The sequence below is a fragment of the Nicotiana sylvestris genome, chromosome 3 (genome assembly GCF_000393655.2).
Source record: "Nicotiana sylvestris chromosome 3, ASM39365v2, whole genome shotgun sequence".
NCBI classification, from domain to species: Eukaryota; Viridiplantae; Streptophyta; class Magnoliopsida; order Solanales; family Solanaceae; genus Nicotiana; species Nicotiana sylvestris.
In genome coordinates this window covers 98,963,632-98,987,165 of record NC_091059.1, presented here as the reverse complement: position 1 = coordinate 98,987,165, position 23,534 = coordinate 98,963,632, and the positions used below count along the sequence as shown (strand labels likewise).

At 37.4% G+C, this 23,534-nt stretch overlaps 1 protein-coding gene across 3 annotated transcripts; it reads left to right on the top strand.

Moving 5' to 3' along the window:
- The first annotated feature begins 8,552 nt into the window (after nucleotides 1-8,552).
- LOC104232080 (phosphoinositide phospholipase C 2-like) lies at nucleotides 8,553-15,367 on the top strand. 3 transcript variants are annotated; one of them, XM_009785180.2, is made up of 9 exons: nucleotides 8,553-9,056; nucleotides 9,658-9,854; nucleotides 12,338-12,473; nucleotides 12,548-12,718; nucleotides 12,820-13,043; nucleotides 13,550-13,667; nucleotides 14,352-14,504; nucleotides 14,610-14,696; nucleotides 14,908-15,367. In XM_009785180.2, the coding sequence occupies exons 1-9, from the start codon at nucleotides 8,754-8,756 to the stop codon at nucleotides 15,199-15,201; spliced, it is 1,683 nt and encodes a 560-aa protein (XP_009783482.1). In that variant the 5' UTR covers nucleotides 8,553-8,753; the 3' UTR covers nucleotides 15,202-15,367. The 3 variants fall into 3 exon arrangements, with proteins under 3 accessions (XP_009783482.1, XP_009783480.1, XP_009783481.1); XM_009785178.2 differs by having other exon boundaries at nucleotides 8,627-9,056; nucleotides 12,805-13,043; XM_009785179.2 differs by having other exon boundaries at nucleotides 8,643-9,056; nucleotides 12,817-13,043.
- The last annotated feature ends 8,167 nt before the right edge of the window (nucleotides 15,368-23,534 follow it).

The window sequence follows — 23,534 nt, the reverse complement described above, 5'->3', positions numbered from 1 at the left end:
TGTGCCAATAACTGACCTGTCCTTGGGTCTTGGAACTAGATGCCAAACTTGACTTCTCTCGAACTGATTGAGTTCATATTGCATTGCATTCATCCAATCTGCATCCTGCAAAGCCTCAACAACATTTTTAGGTTCAATAAGAGATAAGAAGGTATCAAAAGCACACAGATTCTTAAATTGTGATCTAGTTTTGACTCCAGATGTTGGATCGGTGATTATGTTCTCAATAGGATGAGAACTTTGATACTTGTGAGGTTTCACAACCAACTGATTTCTAGTAGATGTTTCTCCCATGTTCTATTGCTGAGGAATAGGGTCATGAACAGGTTCTTTTAGAGGATTAGTTTCAATTCCTCTTTGAGCAGTTCCCCTTGTTAGGTTGCCTGGATAGAAGAACCTGTTCCATCACATGTTCCTTCTTTTGATGCCACTTTAACTTGTGCTGAGACTCCAGTCAAATCCTTTACCAGTCCAATGGCTTCATCTTCATGTTCCTGTTTCTCAGAGAGAATGTTAGTTTCATCAAACACTATATGCACACTTTTTTCTACACACAAAGTTCTATTGAACACTTTATATGCTTTGCTATGTGAAGAATATCCCAAGAATACTCCCTCATCACTTTTGGGATCAAACTTACCTAAGGAATCCTTTCCATTATTGTGCACAAAGCACTTGCATCCAAATGCCCTAAGATGGGATATATTTGGTTTTCTCCCTTTAAGTAACTCATAGGGTGTCTTCTCTACAAGAGGTCTAGTCATACATCTATTAATAATATAACATGCAGTGTTTACAGCCTCTGCCCAGAAGCTGTGGGGTAGTTTACTAGAAAGAAGCATAGTCCTAGCCATGTCCTCAAGAGTCCTATTCTTTTTTTCAACTACTCCATTTTGTTGAGGAGTCCTAGGGGCAGAGAAGTTATGATCTATACCATGCTCATCACAAAATTCAGCAAACTAGCATTTTCAAATTCAGTTCCATGATCAGACCATTAGGCTGCAAGTTGATTACCTAATTGTTTCTGAGTTTTTCTAACAAAAGCAGTAAACAAGTCAAATACTTCATTTTTAGATGTTAAAAATAGTACCCAGGTAAATCTAGAATAATCATACCATCACATATTTCTTTCCACCTCTGCTCAAGGTTCTCATTGGACCACAGAGATCCATATGGACCAGTTCCAACGTCTTGGTTGTGCTTTCCATTTTCTTGCTTTTTAAGGATGATCTTACCTGCTTCCCCCTTGCACAGGCCTCACAAACTTTATCTTTCTTGAACTTGACGTTAGGTAGCCCTATTACCAAGTCCTTCGAGACTAATTTGTTGAGCTAATTTAGACTAGCATGACCAAGTTTTTTTTACCACAAGAGGGGATCATTATCCAACACATTTAGGTAGGTGAGTTCATTTTCTGAAAGAGTAGACAAATCTACAATGTAAATATTGTTAACTCTTTTCCTACAAAATAATCTTGTCAGTGGTAAGGTTAATCACAAAACATTGGTAGAGGTGAAAACTACAAGGTTACCTCTGTCACACGGCTGTGACACACTGATCAGGCTGTATTTCAAGCCATCTATCAAGTAGACATTCTCAGTAGAGTGTGAGTCTGTCTTACCTACCTTTCCAACCCCAATAATATCACCTTTCTTTCCATTTCCAAAGGAGACATTACCTCCCTTTAAGTCCTCAAGTGAAAGGAACTGGTTCTTACTTCCAGTCATATGTTTTGAGCCACTATCCATGTACCATATTTGGCTACTTCCCTTCACTTGGACCTGCAAAAAGAAATCAAGGGTTAGTCTTAGGAATCCAAACTAGTTTGGGTCCCTTTCTATAGGCAAAGGGGTAAATCAAATTCCTTTTAGCCCACTCAGGCAGCCTATTTTTCTCTTGAACAAAAGCTTTGTTCTTTTGACTGGCCTTTTCTTTTGCATTACATTCATTTTTGTAATGGCTAGTCTTGCCACAGTGTGTGCAGATTTTGTTATCAGAAAGAGTGAGGTACTTGCTTTTAGGATCCCACTTAGGTGCTTGAGTCCCATAGCCAAGTCCTCTTTTGTTGCTACTGTGATGTGTTTGTATCCAGGAAAGTGCATCAGAAGCCTTGTTCCATTTGCAAGTTCTGTCTAGTTCATGTTTTACCTTCCCTAGATCTTCTTTTAAGACTTTTATCTGCTCATCCTTCCTGTACAACTCATCCTTCATTTTTCCTAAGTTTTCTTCTAGGATGAGATGTGTGTGATCAGCTTTCTTCTTACCTGTTCCTAATTTCAGTTTTAAGTTCTCAGGCCTAAGTTCTAAGACACTGGTGTCAAGTTCAAGAACCTGGTTCTTCAACTCATCATTTTTATTATCACTCTCATTAGCCCTAGATTCTAGATTTTTGCACTTGGCTTTTAAGATAACACATTCCCTAGACAGATCTTCCTTCTTATTGTTAATTATCTCAGACTCATCAATGAAGTCTAGCAATAGTTCAGACAACCTTTCTTTAGACAAGAATTTAATCTTGTCTTTGAGATGAAGGACACTTACCTCTTGTTCATCATCTGATTCTCCGATGGCCATAAGTGCTTGTTCATCTCCAACTTCATCTTCTGAGTCCTCATATGATGTTTCTCCCCAAGCAGAAACCATAGCCTTTGTTGATCCTTTGTTCCTTTTGGGTTGAACCTGTTCCTTCTTCCTGTTCCTTCGTTCAGCCCTTTCCTTCTTCCACTCAATTTCCCATTGAGGACAGTTCTTGATCATGTGATCAGTCTTACCACATTTGTAGCAATCCTCGTTGGTCTGTTTCTCAGGAACCCTTGGTTTGTTGAAGGTTGTACCTCTTGAAAAACCCTTTCCTCTCATCAGGTACTTTTTGAAATCTCTTGTGATCATGGCCATTTCATCATCCTCCAGATCTGCACCTTCAACTATTCTGAGAGCCAGACTTCTTTCCTTCTTAGGTGTATCCATTTTCATGGTTTGCTTTCTCAGTTCATAGGTAGTGAGGTTTCCAATCAGTTCGTCTAGCTTGAGGGTAGAAATGTTCTTTGATTCCTAAATAGCAGTGATTTTGCTTTCCCAAGTTACTGGTAAGACTCTTGTCAAGATTTTCTCAACCTTGTCTTCTTCAAGGATAATTAAGAGATTTATGTTCATTTGTTAGTGTTGTGAACCTTGTGTACATCTCCTGGATAGATTCTCCTTCCTTCATACTGAAATTCTCGTATTGAGAATATAGCAGTGTTCCTCTTGATCTCTTTACTTGAGGAGTTCCTTCATGAGCCAATTGTAAAGTGTCCCATATTTCCTTTGCAGTGGTATAGCTTTGAATCCTGTTGTACTCATCTGGACCCAGTCCACACACAAGTCATTTCTTGGCCTTGGCATTATTTTCCCATTTCTTCAAGTCTTCAACAGTGCAGTCAGCTCTTGTCTTTGGCACATCCACTCCTTCAGCATTCTTCTTTGTGGTTGCCAGAGGACCATTAGTGACTATGTCCTAGAGTTCATAGTCTTCTCCTATGATATGATCTCTCATCCTATTCTTCCATCAAGAATAGTAATGACCATTAAAGAGTGGAGGCCTAACAGTGGATTGCCCTTCCCAGTTTCCAGGTGGTGCACTCATTTTGATCTTTTCCTAAGGTGTTAGCCTCTTCAAGGATAACCCGCTCTGATACCAATTGATGTTTTAAGCGTCAATACCACACAAGAGGGGGTAATTTGTATGGTACCCAATTTTCGCTTAACTGAACTATAAAAGAACCTGGTTCTTCTAGGTGTTCTAACTACCACTGTTTGCGGAATAATAAATACAAAAAATAAAGAACACAAAGATTTTTATATGGAAAACACCTGGCTCAAAAGGTGAAAAAACCATGACCTACTACTCAGTAGGATTTTCCCAAACTTTCGCTAAAATCACTGAGCCAAAACAGCATTTACAAAAACTCTTTGTAAACCTAAGGATTAACTTTAATCTCGTTGTGGCACACAGCCTCAACTGTTGCGACAACTTCAAGTTAGCTATAACTTGAACACTCTAGGTACCTAATACAATTGCTTCTATGAAAGCTGAAAGGTACAATTTAAACCACCTACTACAATTGAAATAGAATAAAAGATAGACACGATCGAGCTGGTTCTTCTATCTTGTTCAAGTAGTTTCAGGAGTGCACACATAAATTGCTTGCAAAATTGCCTTGCTCTTTTTCTCTCAATTTAGTTTAACTTTTGTGTATGTGCATTACCTGTAAAATAGAACAACACTTACATTTAATAGGTTAGTAATCATAGTTTGATTGGGACTCAATTGCTGTTCTTCTATCGTGGAAGAGTTCATGATGATCTTAAACTCTAACACTATCTTTATCCTAGATTGTGTTCTCCTTATATAAGGAGACTTTCTCCCCATATCTAATATTCAACATTTTCGATCAGATCAGGAGATATTGCTGCTTGATCAGTAGGACTTATCTCCTTCATATGCATCTCACATATATAGGTTGATCATGACTGTTGTTTCACAAGATGGACCTGGTCCATGACTGAGTTCTTTTGTCAATCTTCAAAACTTCACTTGTTCTTGGGCCAACAGGTATTTTTGTCCAGAAAATTTGGCCTAGTATAAATACTTTCTTTTCACATTTTAGGGTATCTTTTGTAATCTGTTAGACTCCAGAGCACGTGAACGGCTGTTTTGTTCTATTTTGAGTAATTTGTAGCTACTTTAACACCAAGTCTTCATTATCTTAGTTTGTAATTAAATATATGGGTTATTCTTGATCTATTTCTCTATTAGTTACGGAAGTACTGCGCTTCTCAGGGCCCTCTGCGTCAGAGCGACCCTGCCGGGGCGATCCTCACCCGGAGTTCAAGTTCGATCCATTAGGTTCTTTTTTTTCAGAAAAGAAACGATCTTCTATTATTATGAGTAGCTAGACCCATTAGCTAGGGTTGTGGCTCAACCCTAGTGTGGGTATTTGATGGGTCTATTGTTTTAATGTTTAGATGTTTATGGGTGTTTGATATTTGGACTGATTTATGTTTTCCATGTTGAAATAGTGGTTGCAAACACTAATTTGTGCCTATTTGACTTGGACTCTTCTTGAGAAAGAGAGCTTGAGTCTAGGAAAATCAGTCTAACAAGGAATTAGGGCGTAATTAAGAGATTTATAGCCCCAATTTAAAGGGTTAAAACTAGAGATAGCAATACCCGACTTGAGCCTATATTGCTTGCATAATTTTGACACCCAATTGGTCTTGAGAAAGTCAATTAGGGCAAAGTCACTCAAGCTACCGAGAGGTATAGAGTGAGTAGTTCTGTGCATTGGCTATATTTCAATCCCCAACATAACATCTTTGTCTTAGACTTTAGATCCCGTTAAGTATTCACCTAGGAGAAAGTCACTTCCCTAATGCCTCGTTAATCATTTAGAAAACCTTACAAGCATTCACTCTTAGCTTAATTTAGTATCTTATTAGTATAAAAATTAGAATTAACAACTGAACAACTATGATTGGAAGTGCAATTAAGAGAACTATGCACTACTAGTTTAGATAGGAATCCAATTCCCACTTCTAGCTCCTTGTGGATTCGATCCCGACCATCTCGGGTAAAAGCTGCTTCGACCACTTTTGACACTTTGTAGTGGTTTAGGGTTGGCACCAATCAGTACATGTTGTGCACATCCACCTAGGTCACGGTAAGATATTCCATCAAATTTTATTTTAACTACCTGGAAGCTACTGAGCTTCGTTCGTTCAATCCTTGAGTGAAGGCTTGTACTGGCCAATCATCGGAGATCAGTGGTAATTCCATTCTCTCCATCTAAAAAAGAGATACGAATTCCCTTAGCATCTCGTTCTCTCTCTGTTTGATTTTGAAGACATCGGACTTCCTGGTGGCGACCTTAATGGCACCAGTGTGTGCCCTCACAAAAGAATCTGCCAACATATAAATGAATCTATCTTATTTGGAGGTAGGTTATGTTACCACATCATTGCCCCTTTCGATAGCGTTTCTCCAAATTTCTTCAACAAGACAGACTCTATATCGTCGTCTTTTAAGTCATTTCCTTTTACAGCACAAGTATAGGCGGTGATGTGCTCATTGGGATCCATGGTCCCGTTATATTTCGGGATGTCGGGCACTCTGAATTTCTTCGGGATGGGCTTCGGAGCCGCAGTCGGTGGGAATGGTTTTTATATGAACTTCTTTGAATGTACGCCCTTCAGAATTGGGGGCGCTCCCGGGATCTGATCGACCCTTGAGTTATAAGTCTCCACCCTTTTATCATTATTTTCTATCTTCTTTTCTCCTGATTCAATTCTTTTGGTAAGGTCCTCGAGCATCTTCATAATAGGGGGTATGTCGCCAACCCGTTATTGCTCGATCTCTCTGGTACCTGCTTGACTCGAGGAGCCATTTTCGGTGCTACTGTGCTTGGGGTTTTTTGGTGGCTTTGTAGCTGAGCAATAGCCACTTGTTGTGCTTACAATATTTCAAAAATGACTTGAAGACTAATGTCTCTTTCCTCACCGCGCACACTTCCATCGGTAGGAGAGCTTACATCGACATGCACAGCATTCCGCGAGTTCGTGTCGATGGGGATTCGTGTTGATGCCTCCCCTGGGTTTTGCGGTGGTATACCGGAATCTGCTGGTTCTACTCCTGGGTTTTGCGGTGGTAAACCGGCGTCTGCATCGTTTTCTCCCTGAAGTCCAATACCGGTTTTTTCACATGCATTCGCGGAGTTAGACATGTTTGACTTGAAATCATAGATTCTTGGATAAGAAAAAATGTGAAGAATAACTTTTGTTTTCAGAAAACTAGCACCAAAATAATTACTATTATTCTTTGCCCCATGGTGGGCGCCAAACCGTTTACCTTATAAAGGGTAACTATAATTATATTTGATTTTGTGGTTCTAAAAATACGTGATCTATTTTAATACTAGCTGTTAGGCAATAGATGCTAAGTGTGAGCAGGGGTGTTCGCGGTTCGGTTTGATCGGTTTTTGATAAAAACCAAAACCAAACCAATTTAATCGGTTTTTAAAATTTTAAAACCAAAACCAAACCAAATTAAATATAAACCATCGGTTTGGTTGTCATTGGTTCGGTTTTTCGGTTCGTAGTAAGCTAATAATAAGTCGATAATAGTGAAACAACACTAGACAATAATCTGAAAATAATTTGCTAAATTTATACTTTTTTATATATTTCTTTCGGAATTGAAAGTTTATTTACCTCTTTATATGAAAAGAATGAACAAAAAAATAACTAAAAGTTTGCTTTCTCAAGCTTTAGCCATTGTACTCCTGCAATTTGAGTTTGCTTTCTTTATTCTTATGGTAGGATTTTTTTTAACTCTTCTGTTAGGCAAAAGTATGTGCGGAGGGTTAGAGAATTAAAGTCTCTTAAGGAAAAAAAATTGGTTGATTCCTATTATTTTGGGCTTAGGCAATCTTTTAAAATATAAGTAGGATAAACTAAAATTCAAAATAACAATTAAATTGCATAAAATATTTAAAATTATTTAGAAAAAGATATTATATTGTATATAAATAATTATTAAATTTTGTATATAATTAATCAGTTTGGTTCGGTTTAATTTTCGGGTTTTTTATAGTAGAACCAAAACCAAACCAAATATTATCGATTTTTAAAATTTAAAACCAAAACCAATCCAAATCAAAAGAAATATCGGTTTGGTTTGGTTTTCGGTTTGGATCGGTTTTTCGTCAAACCGTGAACAACACTAAGTGTGAGTAAAGAAAATAAGAAATGCAAATCAATAGGGTTACAAGGCTGGGCCTCGAGGTCTAGATGAGGCTAATGGTAATGAACAATTGATGAGAATCAATGATAATGAGGGCCTTAAAGATGGCTTTTTGCGGTTAATGATGAGCAATAAATGAAGAACAATAAATAAACAATGAATGAACAATGAAAGAATAAACAATAAATGTGAAGAACAATAGTGTTAGTAAAGAGCAGAGAATGTTGTATTCAATATGTTGTGTAATAATTTGAATCCCCTTACAAGATGACAAGGGTTCCCTTTATATAGGAGGGGTGAATCTCAACGTTGTACATGTCTAATAAATGCCGAAGAAATTCTACTCGTACAACTGTATAACGGCTCAGTACGGATTTGTACTATTCTTGCAGACCTGATCAGCTCTAACCACGTGTATTTGGGAATTTTCCCGCCTTTCCATGATGATCATCGATTGTACTGCTCCGAGGTCGACCATAATGAGCCTTCGATGTGCTCCCTCGAGGGACGCACCTCGGGGTCACACCTCACGCTCTGATTCGGGCTTCTTCGAGGTTAGGCGTGGAGCGGCATAATAGCTCCAAAGTTGAACTCCCCAATTTTGACAGTATACAATCATAAGCCAATAAAAATAGCACACTAGGCTCCTAACAAATACGAAGAAAGCACGGAGCATATGCAACTTATAGTCGGCAATTGACATATGGTGTGTTGTGTAGGATCGATAAGTTGCCTAATTATGTTAAATGGTCGGTCGCCTTATTTTTATGACACGTTTAAAAGTTCAACCCCAATTCATTTTCTTTTTTCAACTCCTCACTCCCATATTAGATATTTTTTAATAATATAAAACACTCACGCATAACGAAAAGTTTGTTAAAAAAGAAGTCTCACGACGATCGGATCGTTCTTGTCTGCCTTTCAAAAACAGTTGCATTGAAAATCTGGAATTCATTTTCCCTTTCACTTAACAATGTCGAAACAGACGTACAAAGTCGGTTTCTTTTTCCGTCGGCAGTTTACAATGACCGCCGCCGAGGCTCCGGCGGACGTGAAGAACACATTCAACCATTATTCCGACGGTGCCAGAGTCATGAACGCCGACAACTTTCATCGGTTCTTAATTGAAGTTCAGAAGGAGAAAAATGTAACCTTAGACGACGCTCAGGCGATAATCAATAAGCACGGCGACCCTAAGCACACAGGCCTCCAGCTCGATGCTTTCTTCAAGTATCTCTTTTCTGATATTAATCCTCCTCTCGATCCTAAACTCGGGGTACTAATTTAATTTTGTGAGGTTTAGTGTCTAATTTGGAATATATTTTGCACCAAAAATGAGAGTAAAAGTCAGCTTTCTTTTCGAATGTTCTAATTTCAATCAAATAGTTAGACTTTGTGATCAACATTTAATATCGAAAAATATCATTTCTATACCATGTCCTATCAAATACTGAAAGATGATCCAGGAAACGATTGTATAAGGGAAAACATCTCCGCCATACCAACCACACCTGACTCAATTATTTATATATCACTTAATATTTGACACCATTCTATTTCTGTACAACTTTCGTAACTTTCTAGAATTCAAAATTTTATTTCACTGCTCAAATTTTAGACTTTTGATCTGATGTTTCTTTTTTCTTCTAATATTGGCTAGTAGTTCTTGTTGTTTTAGTAGTGTTACTTATTTAATGTGTATGTTAAATTAATATGAACTCTTAGTACAGTGAAACACTATCATATAGTACATGAGTATGGCGGGGTAATATATCAGAAGTTTCATGTATATTTAATGTCATTCTTCATAAAGTAGTATATTAGATGTATTCTTAATGAATTTACTAATGGAGTAATGGATCTTTTTTGGATTCCAGATTCACCATGATATGACTGCACCTTTGTCTCATTACTACATATACACAGGCCATAATTCTTATCTAACTGGGAATCAACTGAGTAGTGATTGCAGTGATGTCCCCATAATACAAGCTCTACAGAGAGGTGTCAGAGTAATTGAATTGGATATTTGGCCAAATTCAGATGAAGATGATGTAGAGGTTTTACATGGAAGGTATGTGCATTAATGTATGAATGTTCTAGTTTATTTGTGGAATCTATGGACCTTAGCTTTGTATATGTTCAGTTGAGTTTATGGTTGCCATATGATCTGTCAAATGAATATATTCTCAAGCGAATTGGCTAATTCGTGGATATTTCTTAGTGACAAACCAAGAGGTAGACTCTTAAATTTTGAAGAAGCTATAAGCACTTCATTCATTTTCACTTTATTTGGCCGGTTCTTAACTGAAGCCCGATAAACAAGGTTATGCTTTTGCGCATAATTTACATGCATATCTACTTTTTGTTGTTTCAGCCCGGTGCACAAACCAAATGTTTATATAACTGAAGCCATTAATAAGCTTATGCATTTTTACATATATCCACGTGTAGACCTGTACTAAGTACTAAACCAAGAGCACTGCAACTGTCACAACTGATTAGTGCAAGTTTACGGCTAGCAGGAATATGAACAAGTTCTACTAACAAACTCCACATTATGAGTGTGCTAATGCTTTTGGAAGGCTACATGTTACAGTCTTGTGCAGTGGGCTTTAGGCGTCTTGTTTCTTTTGTCAATGAACTACTTCTTTTCATTTTTAAATTTTTGGGAGGAAATTTGCATTTTATGTTCCTATACCATGAGAGTTCCAGATCGTGATATTACTAAGATACTAAATTTCACCATTAGCTAGTTAGATGAAGATGAGGAAATCATTTCAGAAGGGAAGCGTTGGCAGATTATTAAATGAATGGAAGTGCTCCTCTATAAGTACAGTTTAAGCTTTTAGATGAGGCGGTTCATTCAATTTAACTGAAATTAACTGAAAGTGCCTACAGTGACCATCTCGTAGGCACCTGTTTAGACTGTACAACACCCTAGGAAAAAGGGACCTGCAGTTATGACCAGACTGAAGCTGCTTGGCTTGTGTTAACTGGACATCCTACAATCAGTACAAGAAATTTCTGAAGATAAATAAGTCAGAGATGCAGTGTCCATTCAAATACGCAATGAACAGATAATAACATGGAAAATCTCTTTTTTCTTTTTGAGAAATAATGACATGGAAAATCTCATATAATGTTTACATCTAAGTTAAATGGTGAAAAACAAGTCTACTTAAGTTCATCTTCAATCTGGTGTGGGGGAAATGTTCATTAATTGTCTGTTACACGTGGTGTGGATGGTAGGCATCATCTTGCATCCATCACCAGCAAGGCTGTTGGGGAGGCCAAAAGGGGTTACTATGTTAACAAACAGGCATTAGGAGATCAGGGCAGTAGATTGGTCGCGAAGCAAAGTGGAAGGAGAAGCATTTCATTTTTTGTCACATGGTGCAATATAAATGGATGATTACAGGATGATCCTGGACGCACTTCCCGTTTAAGATTTTCTTAAAGATTTCGTCATGATTATTGCTCGAGAAGAGTTGAAATATTAAGCTTTCTGCAGAAATGTCAAACAACAACATTCACAATTACATGCTTGATCCTAAGTTACTTGAAAGCTAGAGAAATGACAAGTTTTTTCTCTTATGACTCATAAGATAAAATAAAGTACTCCAATAGACTAATCAAAGCTGTGAATTTATGAATTTAAGAGCAACATGAGCTTTCCCTAATTGTAAAAGAGAATTATGCCTGCCTCTTTTGTGAAAGCGAACTACCAAACTGAGCAAAATACCAAACCGTGTGATCCAGGATGAAAATTTCTAGTTAAGTGCTAGGTCAGTCATCACAGCAGAATTCAAGAATGTGATTTAACAAAAGAGTGGTTCTTATCATACACGAACAATCTTTTATGATCTAAAAGAGAAAAGGAATAACTCCTGGGTTACCTTAATGCTTGAAATTTCAGTGAAATATGCCTTTCACCTCAAGTTTGAATTCAGAGACTGCTGCACTAGTAAAAACTTTTCTTTTATGTAACAATGTTATGATTGAATTAACACAAGAAAATTAAAAATTAGAAAGAGAGAAGAAGATAGAGATAGAAATAATAGAATCTAATAGAAGAAACAACTAGTCGACCCAAGTAATATATACTTGAACCTGCTAATTGCAATTTATTTACAACAAATCAATCCAATGGGGAAGAGAAATTGAACTCATACATGAATATTGACTAGAAGAATCCAAGGGAGGTTCAATTGAAGAGGTAAGGGATATTCCCACAAAGGGAGGCTCTCTCAGGAGAGTTCTTCATCAACAATTCATAAACCCAAAGGAGTCTATTTATTCTCTTGAGCCTTGGCCCTCCTCCTCATGTACATCCATTCTAGCATATATGGACCTTGAAGTCTTCTTTCCTTGCTCTTCTATAGCATCCCAAGCTCTTGATGGTTGGATGGAGGATTCCAAGCCCATGATAGCCACCATAGGTGCTATCATAATGAAGTCTTGGGTCTTCAAACGTTTGAATCTTGATATTGAGTTCCCCTTATAGTGCTTGTACTTTTTCATGCTGTAGTTTTGAGTGTTAGCTTTTTCACATAGGACACTGACCACTCCAGTGGCACTCATCAAATGCTTGAGGTCTATTAAGGAGCATGCTTTTTCTGCTTCTGAGTATCCTGTTGTAATAACACTTGAAGATCATCTAACTCCAGATCTTCAGGCAAAAGTAGCTGAGGTGCGTATGTGCATTTTCTGGATATGATTACCGCCTTCTTTGATCATAATAATGTTTTTGTGACTACATACTAGATGATCACTCAAACATTTGGAGACATGCTGTTTTCTCCTTCAGAGTGTTTGAAGGAACTTCCTTCTCCAGAATCACTGAAAAAACGTATTATGATATCAACTAAGCCACCGAAAGAATACTTACAAGCCAAGGAAGTCAAGGAAAAAGATGCCTCAAAGAAAGGAGCGGAGGTGCAATAAATGCTCTAATTATTAAGCCTCTATTATTGAGCATGTCCATTTTTTAACCGACTTCTTTGTTTGCCCTATTCTAACAGACTTCTTCCCAGCAGGATGATTCTGATGAAGGAGAAGATGATGAAGATGATGAAGGAGATCCAAAGTCAGAGAAGAATGTAGCTTCAGAATACAAACGTTTAATTGCCATTCATGCTGGAAAGGGGAAAGGAGGACTATCTGATTGGCTGAGGGTTGACCCCAACAACGTAAGACGGCTTAGTCTCAGTGAACCAGCACTTGAAAAGGCTGTAGATACTCATAGCAAAGAGATTATCAGGTATAACTCTGTATTCATCCATCCGAAAGTTCCTCTGTTATTTGTGATGTTATTGATCCATATGCATGTAGCTATAACATCTCAATGGCAGATTGGAAGTTGAATAATTAATGTAGCTCCTCGAGTTTATGTCCACCTCTTAAATTTGCTCCCATTTTTTATTTCCTTTTTGCATGATCAATTGAAAGAATTAAGATGACCGAGTTCAGCATATCTTATACTTCAAAATCTTGGGTTATACATTCAAAATCTTGGGTTACATCAGAAATGATTTGTTATACTGTATCATATACTAGTTGATTGTCAATGTTACCTGTACATGCATGTGAAGGTTTCGGCAATTTACTTATACCATGTATATGTAACTTACCAACTGTCATAGCTGGAGATAACTTTGTAATTAATTGTCTAAGAAATTTACCCATAGCATTTGTAACTTGCCTACTGTACATATCTGTAGGGACATTTTAATTAATTGTCTGTATTCCCATGATGTTTCTTTTTAGGTTCACGCAGAAAAATTTGCTGAGAGTATACCCAAAGGGAATACGTGTTGACTCGTCCAATTATGATCCTTTTGTTGGGTGGACGCATGGAGCTCAAATGGTAGCATTTAATATGCAGGTTGGCCTTCTGTCTCCGATCCTGTAGAAAACAAACTAGAACTGGGTATTATGAAGCTAGATTGAAAGAATAAATTCTCGTGTGATTTTAGTTCTCCTCTCCTTGGTTTATCATTGCTGGTATTACATTAATATAGATTCCAAACATGGCTTTTTCCTTCTTGAAGATTATTTTCCTATTATCTCGATGCAACATTTGATTCTCAGAGGAAAGCGGTAGTATTGATCCTTCCTTGTTTTTTCCGAAGTGTAATAATATTATAATAACTACGTATAATTTTATTTTTTTAGTCGTTTTATTTCTTACCAGTAATTCAAATATCTATGTTGTGTGGATCTAGAACTTAGACGTTGTGGGTATTGATTGAGAGAGTAGGTCCTCCAATGTATGTGTAACTTTATATGTACTTGTTTTTCGTACATATATGTAAGCTTTGACCACGAAGCACTAGGTTTTACTGAACTTGCAAACCCATTATTGAATCTGCCACTCTCTCCATCCTTCTAATGTTTTAGCCGATTAAAGAAATCTTTGATTAAAATTCTTTGGATTACGTTGAAGTGTTTAATTCCTGTAACACATGAATTATGACCTGATTGGTGTTGTCATTCATCCTCTATTCCATTTAGTAATTACTTACCAAATTTCCGAAGAAATAGGTACTGAATAAGTGTCCTGCGGCAGGGTTATGGAAGATCACTTTGGTTGATGCATGGTATGTTCAGGGCTAATGGTGGCTGTGGATATGTTAAGAAACCTGATTTACTATTGACAGCTGGTCCCAACAATGAGGTCTTCGATCCTACAAAAAAACTGCCTGTCAAAACTACACTAAAGGTACATGGGGAATGGTAATTTGCTAGTTGACTTTGTAGGATAGCGTTGTTGTTGCTCATGTTCCATTGTTCTTGAAACTGATCTAACCCTTCTTGCATTAAGCAGGTGACTGTATATATGGGTGATGGGTGGGACAAGGACTTTGATCAGACACACTTTGATACGTATTCACCTCCAGATTTCTATGCAAAGGTAGATTAATATGTTATCCTTCAATATACTTTGTCGTCTTTTTGTATTGCATTAATTGTTTTCAGTTTGTTTGGGGGAAACGGGAAAAGTAAAAAGATTAAAAGGAAGTAGCTTTCCAATTTTTTTTCTCGAAATTTCTGTTCTACTATTGTGTTTCAAGTGGGACTGTAATAGGAAAATATGAAGGGTTAAGATGTAAAACTATGTGCAGGTAGGAATTGCTGGAGTTCCTGCTGATGCCATAAAGAAGAAAACAAAGACAATGGACGACAATTGGATACCAACCTGGGATGAACAGTTTGAATTTCCACTAACAGTACCTGAATTGGCTCTACTTCGCATTAAAGTTCTTGATTATAATAGGTCCGACAAGGATGAGTTCGCTGGGCAAACATGTCTACCTGTGCCAGAGCTGCGACAAGGTATCCGAGCAGTCCCACTCTTCGATCGGAAGGGAGAGAAGTACAGTTCTGTGAAGCTTTTCATGCGTTTCGAATTTATTTAACTTTGAACCATTGTAGTTCTTGACATGGGAGCTTCGCAAGTTTCTTCTCTGTGATGTATGGCAAATTCTGTAAAACTATATGCACCCATATTCAACAGTAATATATTTATTTATCTACAATAAGACCACACACAAATAAAGAATTTCGAGTTATGGTTGAGAAATATTTTGCCTTTAACTATGTCGGTACCTGAATTTGTTGTGATCAATGTTTAAACTTGAGCTGGAATTCCATAATACACCATGTATCATGCTCTCCCAATTTGGATAACTCCATAGAAGATAAGGTAGAAATGGCACTACGTAGCCACTTTGAGCACTCCTATATCCAGTTTTTAAAACTATTTAAAGCTTAGCCAGTTTTGATGAACTTCAAACTACACATTGCTTACCACATGGTGAACTGTAAATACCGAAATTATATTATATTATAAGTGTGAAGGTCTAAAGTGAAAGTTAAAAAACCTAAATGACCCTATAAATAAAATTAAGGGACTATAATACCCTCAAGAAAATTAATAAATTCCTCCTCCTTAAAATAGTATGAAGAGTTGCATTAGATAATAAATGTAGACTAACTCAATTAATAAACGTGTGAAAGGAAAGCTCAAGAAAAGTCGACTAGGAATAACTAAATATGCCTTCAACCTCAAGGAAGAAAAACTTAAAAGCATTTCATAATAAATAATAAATAATACTCCACAATAACCATTATAATAGTACTTTAAATGATGTGAGTTTAGAATAAATAAATAACATGTCATTACAATTTTAGCATTTATTTTGGTTAAAAATATATGTCAATTTAACGCTATCGACCTACGAACATCAATAATTTTAACTCTATGTCCTTGTCATGACAGAGCAACCATAATGAATAAAAGGAACATACGCCAGGACTATTGGCTATAAGGAGCTATTAGGTGGAACACGGTTTATTACATTTTGTACCTCATAAAATTAAAAAATAAGTAAAAAATTATATGTAGTCTAATTATATTTTGATTCTTCATTTTTTGTAGATTCAAACGATATCCAATCATCTTGACCCCAAACAAACAAGTCAAGATATGACAGTTCATATTAATCTTCACAGAATTTGTACTTTATTTCTTCAAGCATAATTATTTAGTCAAAACAAAATTGTTGACTATATGATTCGGCATACACTTGCAACGTATGTGTCGAAAAATTAGTCTTATATTAATAAGGACAAATTTGTTTACAAAACTGGAAATAAAATTAAGAAATTTAATCTGTACTTTTGGCAAAAAGGAGTGCCTTCTTCAGTGCTGGGTTTGCATTAACAAGCATTGTAGCTATGAGCATGGAGATCGAAAGAGCAAGTGAAGCACATTCACTTGACTATATGTTCATAGTTATAAATTATTAATGTAATTTCATATCTAAAAAAAATAAGATTTTAAAATAAAATATGAATAATGATATCCGATCCTCGCATATTTTCTAACAAATCTTGTAAGAAAAAGAAATTATGAAAAAGAAAAGAAAGAGGCTAAAAGACATGAGAATGAAGCAAAGCCACAGTTGCACACATCATTTTCATATTCGCAAATGTGGAATACACGTATAGAAATTGTGGAAAGAGACAACTAGAGATGAAAAGGAGCATAACTGCATATGTGGAATCTATATAGTCACATTTGCATACATGGAACCTACGTTTGCAAGTCTAACCCATGAAGTCACGAATGGAAGCAAAAGAGCTATAGATGCATGTGGAATCTATATACACAAATGTCACATTTGCATACATGGAACCTACATTTGCAAGACTAACTCATGAAGTCAAGAGTGAAGTAAAAGTATCATAGTTGCATATATGGAATCTACAACACAAAGATTACCATTGCATACATAGATTTCACATTCGCAAAAGTGGAACATGACAAAAGCTACTCATCTTTTCCCATAAATAGCAAGCTCTCTTTTTATAATGATCATCCAATCTTTTGCAAGACACAAGAACTAGTTTCGGTCTCTTTCTTTTCCTTCCTTGTAGTAAAAATATTTACTTAGTCTTTTAAATATTTCTAGTCTTCCAAAAATCCTTTATATCTTTTCTTACTCCATAATAAAGTAATTTCTTTTTGTTGGGATAGTTGATGAAGCTTGAAATATTTTATAATACTATCTCGGTTTTTTTATATCCTTGGCTTGAAACTTTTTATTTACATTTCATACCGTGCTGGAATGATGATTTTTAATTAATCTATTATCACGTCTACATATTTTATCTCTAAGTTATTCTTATATTAATTTTGTAATTCTCGCGTAGCAAAATTAATACATAATAACTAATGAATAAAATAGTAGAGTAGAAGTAATTTTTAATAAACTATTATTTCAAGTATGTAATCTTGGTTGCCTCAGTTTTAATTCTCACGGAGGTATTGTTGTAGGCAAGATTATTGATCTTTAGTAAAAATATTCTCTCAAAGTTTTTACTATCTTTTAGCACAATTCAAGCAAGAAAAATATTACGGTTTAATCATCACTAGTCTTAAATTGATTAATTAACATAACCTCACGGACTGTTATTAATTACTTATTTCTTAGTGGGAAAAATATAATTATATTAGAAATAAATAATCATTTTTAAAAAAATGAATGTACAAATTGAGATTTTATTGTAGTAATATTATCAAGTGAATTCAATGATTCCCAGTTTTTTTAAATTAAAAATCTTCGTTTGTTTTGTTTAAGTAATTAACAAGTGTTAAACCTCACTCATTTTTCACCATTTTGAATCTCTCAAATAGAAGTTAAAATATTTCAAGTTTGTAGCATAGATTATCCCATCTCTGTGGGATATCATAAATTATACTAAAATTTGACAGAGTACGAACAAAAAATTCCTATACACATTAGCCTCGTCATATGTCTGCATATGTCGCAAGCTCCTCCTGAATGGACGAAGCTGTTGTAGCAATATGCCAATTTCAACCTCTGAAGTTAGAGGGTGTTTGGATGGGATTTTAAGCTGGTCAAATCAACTTTAAGTTATTTTTAACTTTTTTAAATATTTGAGAAGGCAAAAAGTGCTTAAAATAAGTTAAAAACTGTTTAAAATAAGCCAAAAACAATAAGCTGAGCAACACCAACTTATTGCTTTTTGGCTTAAAAGCCATTTTCGCTGAAAAACCATTTTTTTAAGTCAATCTAAACGGGCTCTTAGACTTGACGGGTTCACAACTTCAAACCTTTAAGCAAAAAAATTCAAACTTCAGCCCAAAGGCTTGAAATTGTAAAATGACCATGTCACACCTCCTTTTTCCTGAGAGAATAGGGAGTTTTTTTTAATTAAAGTGACATTAATCGAAATGGGATTATTTGTGTATTTCAGAATCACCACTTAGAATAATTTATGGTGTCCCAAGTCACCGGTTTATTTTAAATCCCAAATCGAGGAAATTTGACTTTGTTTTAAAGTCTGCGAACACAGTAGACCGGATAAAGAATTTTGTTAATCCGGAAGAAGGTGTTAGGCACTTCCGAGTTTCGTGATTTTAACATGGTCGCTTTTAATCTTACCTGGCTTAATTAAATTATTTAATTACGTATTTTAGAGCTATGTACATTTTACCTTTTACCGCTTTTAATATATGGAGTTTATGGATTTAATCTTCGAAAACGGATTACATGTGTGTAAATCCTCTCTATTTGGGGCGCTAAAATCATGTCAAGCGAATGTGTACACAATTAATAACGCTTTATTAATCTTAAGATTATTTGGCCAAAAGTCGCGCGAACGCGTACTTGGATTTATTTGTTTGATATCATAATTAGGTCACACGAACGTGTACATAATCATGATAGTAGATTATAAACGTGCCTAAAGCTTTCTACGAATGTTTATGAGTTATCTAATTTCCTAAGGTTCAAGATTATTGGTGGAGGTCTAGATATTATAGACGTCTTGTTCGAAAGTCGAAACATTATTCCTCAATTGCAAAGTCCTAAAATAAATACATGATTACTGTGGCCTTAGTTTTATTTGACGATGACAGAGTATATAAAGGGAAAAAATTAAGCCAACTCCAAATCCAAATTATTCACAATTTTGATATGCTTTTCAATAGAAGATCATGGAAGAAACATAAAGTTAAATTCACACCTATTATGCTTTGTTACTATAGCCCAGATGGGGGCCCCTAGTCGAAATCCTCGTGGGGTTTGGGCCTGGCAGACTTCAGCCGGCCAAGCTCTTGGTGAAAATATCATAATGAAGTCCAATTGCCCTATTTTTTAGTGAAAGAGCAAAATTGGGCTTGCTTTCCCATCACGCCCAAAATTACAACCACAAATCCCATGTACCCAAAGAATTGAAGCTCTCATTGTATATGGCTAAAATTGGAGAGCCCGATTTTAGGGTCATTATGGCGCTTCGTAAGACCGCCCCCGGAAGCCTCGAGGCTCAGCTCGAGGTTTGACCCTGAGGGTTCTCAAGGATCGACCTCGAGGCAGTACAAATCGTTGGCTACGATGGACAAACGGGAAGTTCCCAAGGCACGTGATTAAAGCTGACCAAGTATATTGGGCTAGTTCAAGCCCGTACTATGGTATTAAATGGTTGTACCATCCTTTTATCCTTGTAATAAATGCGTCAGTACTATGTTGGGGTTCTCCCTCATATATAAAGGGGACCCATCTCATTTTGTAACACACAACATTGAATACAAGAATATTCTCTACTCTCTAACTTAAATATATTCTCCCTTGATTCTATTACTTACATTTGTCGTTTACATTTATTGTGTTTTATTAGTTACTCTTCATTTATTACTCATTATTGCTCATAAAGAGCTCTTATCAAAACTCTTAGAATTGTTAGTCCTCCGTCGATCGTTCACATCCTAACGCTTAGCTCGACCTCGAGGCCCCATATAGGCCAGCTCTAGGCCCTGATTCTCAGTCATTCGGTTTGCTTGTCACACTACCTTCAAGCTATTATCTTACTTTTCAGTCTCACACTTAGCATCTCCTGCTTAACAACTAGAATAAAAATAAATTACGTATTTTTTTAGATACACAAAATTAAATTTAATTGTAATTACCATGTTCAAGGTAAATAGTTTGGTGCCCATCGTGGGGCTAAAAATAATAGTGATTGTTTTCTTACCGGTTTACTACATAACGCAAGTTATCTTTCACGCTTTTTCTTGTCCAAGAATTTTTGATTTCAGGTCAAAATGTCTAACTCAGTAAATGCATATGAAAATGACGATCTTGAAGATCATGGAGAGAATGGTGTAGTTGTTCCAGGCATCGGTGTACCACCGCAAAACCTGAGGATGCACCAGAGCCAATCCCCATAGATGTGGTCTCACGCAACGGCCAACACGTCGATATAAGCTCCAACACTAACATGAGTATATGCCAGGAAGACCAACAAGAGGCTCAGAAAACCCCAGTTTGGGAGGAACAAGAGGTTAGCCTTCACGTCATTTTTGAAATGTTGCAGGCACAACAGCTAGAAATTGCTCAATTGCAAAGCCACAAAAAAACTCCAAGCACTGCAGCACCGGAAACGGCTCCTCGATCCAAACAGGTACCGGAAACTTTGAGCAACAACGGGTCAGCAGCCGACCCCGCTATTATGAAGATGCTTGAGGACCTCACAAAGAGGATTGAGTCGGGTAAAAAGATGATAGAAGCCAACGACAAAGAGGTGGAGACCTACAATTCAAGGGTCGATCAGATTCCGGGCGCACCCCCGATCCTGAAGGGTGTAGATTCAAACAAGTTCGTGCAAAAGCCATTATTACAAAATGCCGCTCCAAAGCCCATCCTGAAGAAATTCAGAATGCCCGATCTTTCAAAGTACAATGGAACCTCAGACCCTAATGAGCACGTCACTGCTTACACTTATGCGGTTAAGGGCAACGACTTGAGGGACGACGAGATCGAATCCGTCCTGCTAAAAAAGTTCGGAGAAACACTTTTGAAAGGGGCCATGATGTGGTATCACAACCTAGCCCCAAACTCGATAGACTCGTTTGCCATGCTGGCAGATTCTTTCATAAAGGCACTGGCCTATGCCATCAAGGTGGCTACAAGGAAATCCGACGTCTTCAAAATCAAACAAAGAGAAAATGAGATGCTGCGAGAACTCGTACCCCGCTTTCAAATGGAGCGAATGGAATTACCACCAGTCTCCGATGACTGGGCAGTGCAAGCCTTCACCCAAGGTTTGAACGAATGAAGCTCGGTGGCTTCGAAGTAGCTGAAGTATAATTTGGTTGAATACCCCACCGTGACTTGGTCGGATATCCACAATCGATACCAATCAAAGATCAGGGTCGAGGACTACCAACTAGGAGCCCCCTCGGGCTCAGTATATCCTAGCAGGATTCTGGAAAAGGAACCAAGGCCAAACAAAGAAAGGTACCAACCATAGGCCGAAGATAGAAGACATTCCCCAAGGCGTAACATACCCCGAAATGATCAAAGGACAGATCGAGGTCATAATCCTCGAGGACTCGTAAGCAGAGCCGTATTCGACAGACACACAAGACCGACTGAGGCACCTCGCTTAACTAAATACAACCTCAACGTTGACGTTTCAGACATCGTATCTGCCATCGGTAAAATCAGAGACACTAGATGGCCATGACCTGTACTATCAAATCCATCGCAGAGGAACCCTAACTTGGTGTGAGAATTTCATGGCACACACGGTCATAGGACAAAAGATTGCAGACAACTCCGAGAAGAAGTAGCCCGGCTACTCAGCAAAGGTCACCTCCGAGAGTTCCTTAGCGACCGAGCCAAAAATTAGTTCCGGGAAAGAGAGGCGAACGAGAAAAATGAAACAGATGAGCCGCAACATGTCATCTACATGATCGTTGGAGGAATCGACATCCCGCAGGAACCCATTGTCAAAAGAACAACAATATCCATCACCAGGGAGAAACGAACTCGGGGTTATATACCCGTAGATGCTCTCACATTCAGCGACGAGAACATCTAGGCCCTGTCTCAACCTCATAATGATTCCTTGGTAATTTCTTTTCTTGTGAATACATTTTAAATTAAGCGTGTGCTTGTGGATCCAGGTAGCTCGTCCAGCATTATCAGGTCGAGGATGGTGGAGCAGCTCAAACTGCTCGACCAGAACGTGCCTGCCTCTCGAGTTCTCAATGGATTCAACATGGCGAGCAAAAAAACAAAAGGGGAAATCACCCTCCCGGTCAACATGGCCGGCACAACCCAAAATGTCAAGTTTCATGTCATCAAAGGAGGCATAAGGTACAATGCCTTGCTCGGAAGGCCATGGATACACTGCATGAGAGTAGTACCATCCACTATTCATCAAATGATGAAGTTTCCGACAAAGGACAGAATAAAAACTGTGTACAAAGAACAGCATGCAACAAGAGAGATGTTCACGGTGCACGATGTGGCACTAGCATCGACGCCTTCAATATCAAAGGGGCCAAAGGATAAGCAAACAGTGAAGTAGCAATCACGAGATACATTCTCGGCTACACCTGATGAAATGAGAAAAGGACTGTACTGCATCCCTGGAGCAAACGGTTGAAACATGTCAAGGCTTGAAGCGCCATCACCACTAAGGTATAACCGTCTCCCTTTTTATTTACATCTTACACTAACATGTGTGCAGGTGTCCGATTAGAACAGTCAAAGTGTTTTCCAGCTTGAAGACCTTAGGTTTTAAAGCACGCATTGCACTCTTTTCCTTCGATCAGATTTTATCCCGAGAAGGTTTTTACCTGCAAGGTTTTTAACGAGGCAACACCTATATGCTACCTAAGGATAACTTGACAAATATTCAAGGCTTCTCTTCAATCAACCTCGAATACTGGGGGCATTCCCCCGGGAGATCACCTTTTCAAAGAAGCCAAGATGAGTCAAAAAAGGTCTTGATAGGAAAATGATGTATCGGGCCACACGGTCGGATGAACCGTGTCCGTATAGAAGAACCAAATCCTTGACAACAAAAAACATGTATAATTGTGCCAAGTAATCAAAGAACATTTTTCCTCCATCAAAACACTTTGCGCTTCAAAGAAGTCTGCTACTTTTGAAAGAAATGGCTCCAGAGCTAAAAAACATTCCCGAACACTCGGGGACTAACATCAAAAACTCGAAGCCATATGACCTCCGGGTCGGAAACTTCAAACTTGTAAGCCCTCAATGAGGCAACACCAAGTTTACAAAGAATGGCCCCAGAGCTAAAATAACTCTCGATATATCGGGGACTGTCGCCGACTGTCACTCCATCGATTTATCGAAAGGCAATACCAAATCTGTAAGACCTCAAGCAAGGAAAGAGTTATACTTGTACC

Coding starts and splice junctions, on each gene's coding strand:
- LOC104232080 (XM_009785178.2), top strand. CDS start 8,754: ATGTCGAAACAGACGTACAAAGTCGGTTTCTTTTTCCGTCGGCAGTTT. Junction 13,044..13,549: donor CATAGCAAAGAGATTATCAG/GTATAACTCTGT, acceptor GTTTCTTTTTAG/GTTCACGCAGAAAAATTTGC. Junction 13,668..14,351: donor TGGTAGCATTTAATATGCAG/GTTGGCCTTCTG, acceptor GTCCTGCGGCAG/GGTTATGGAAGATCACTTTG.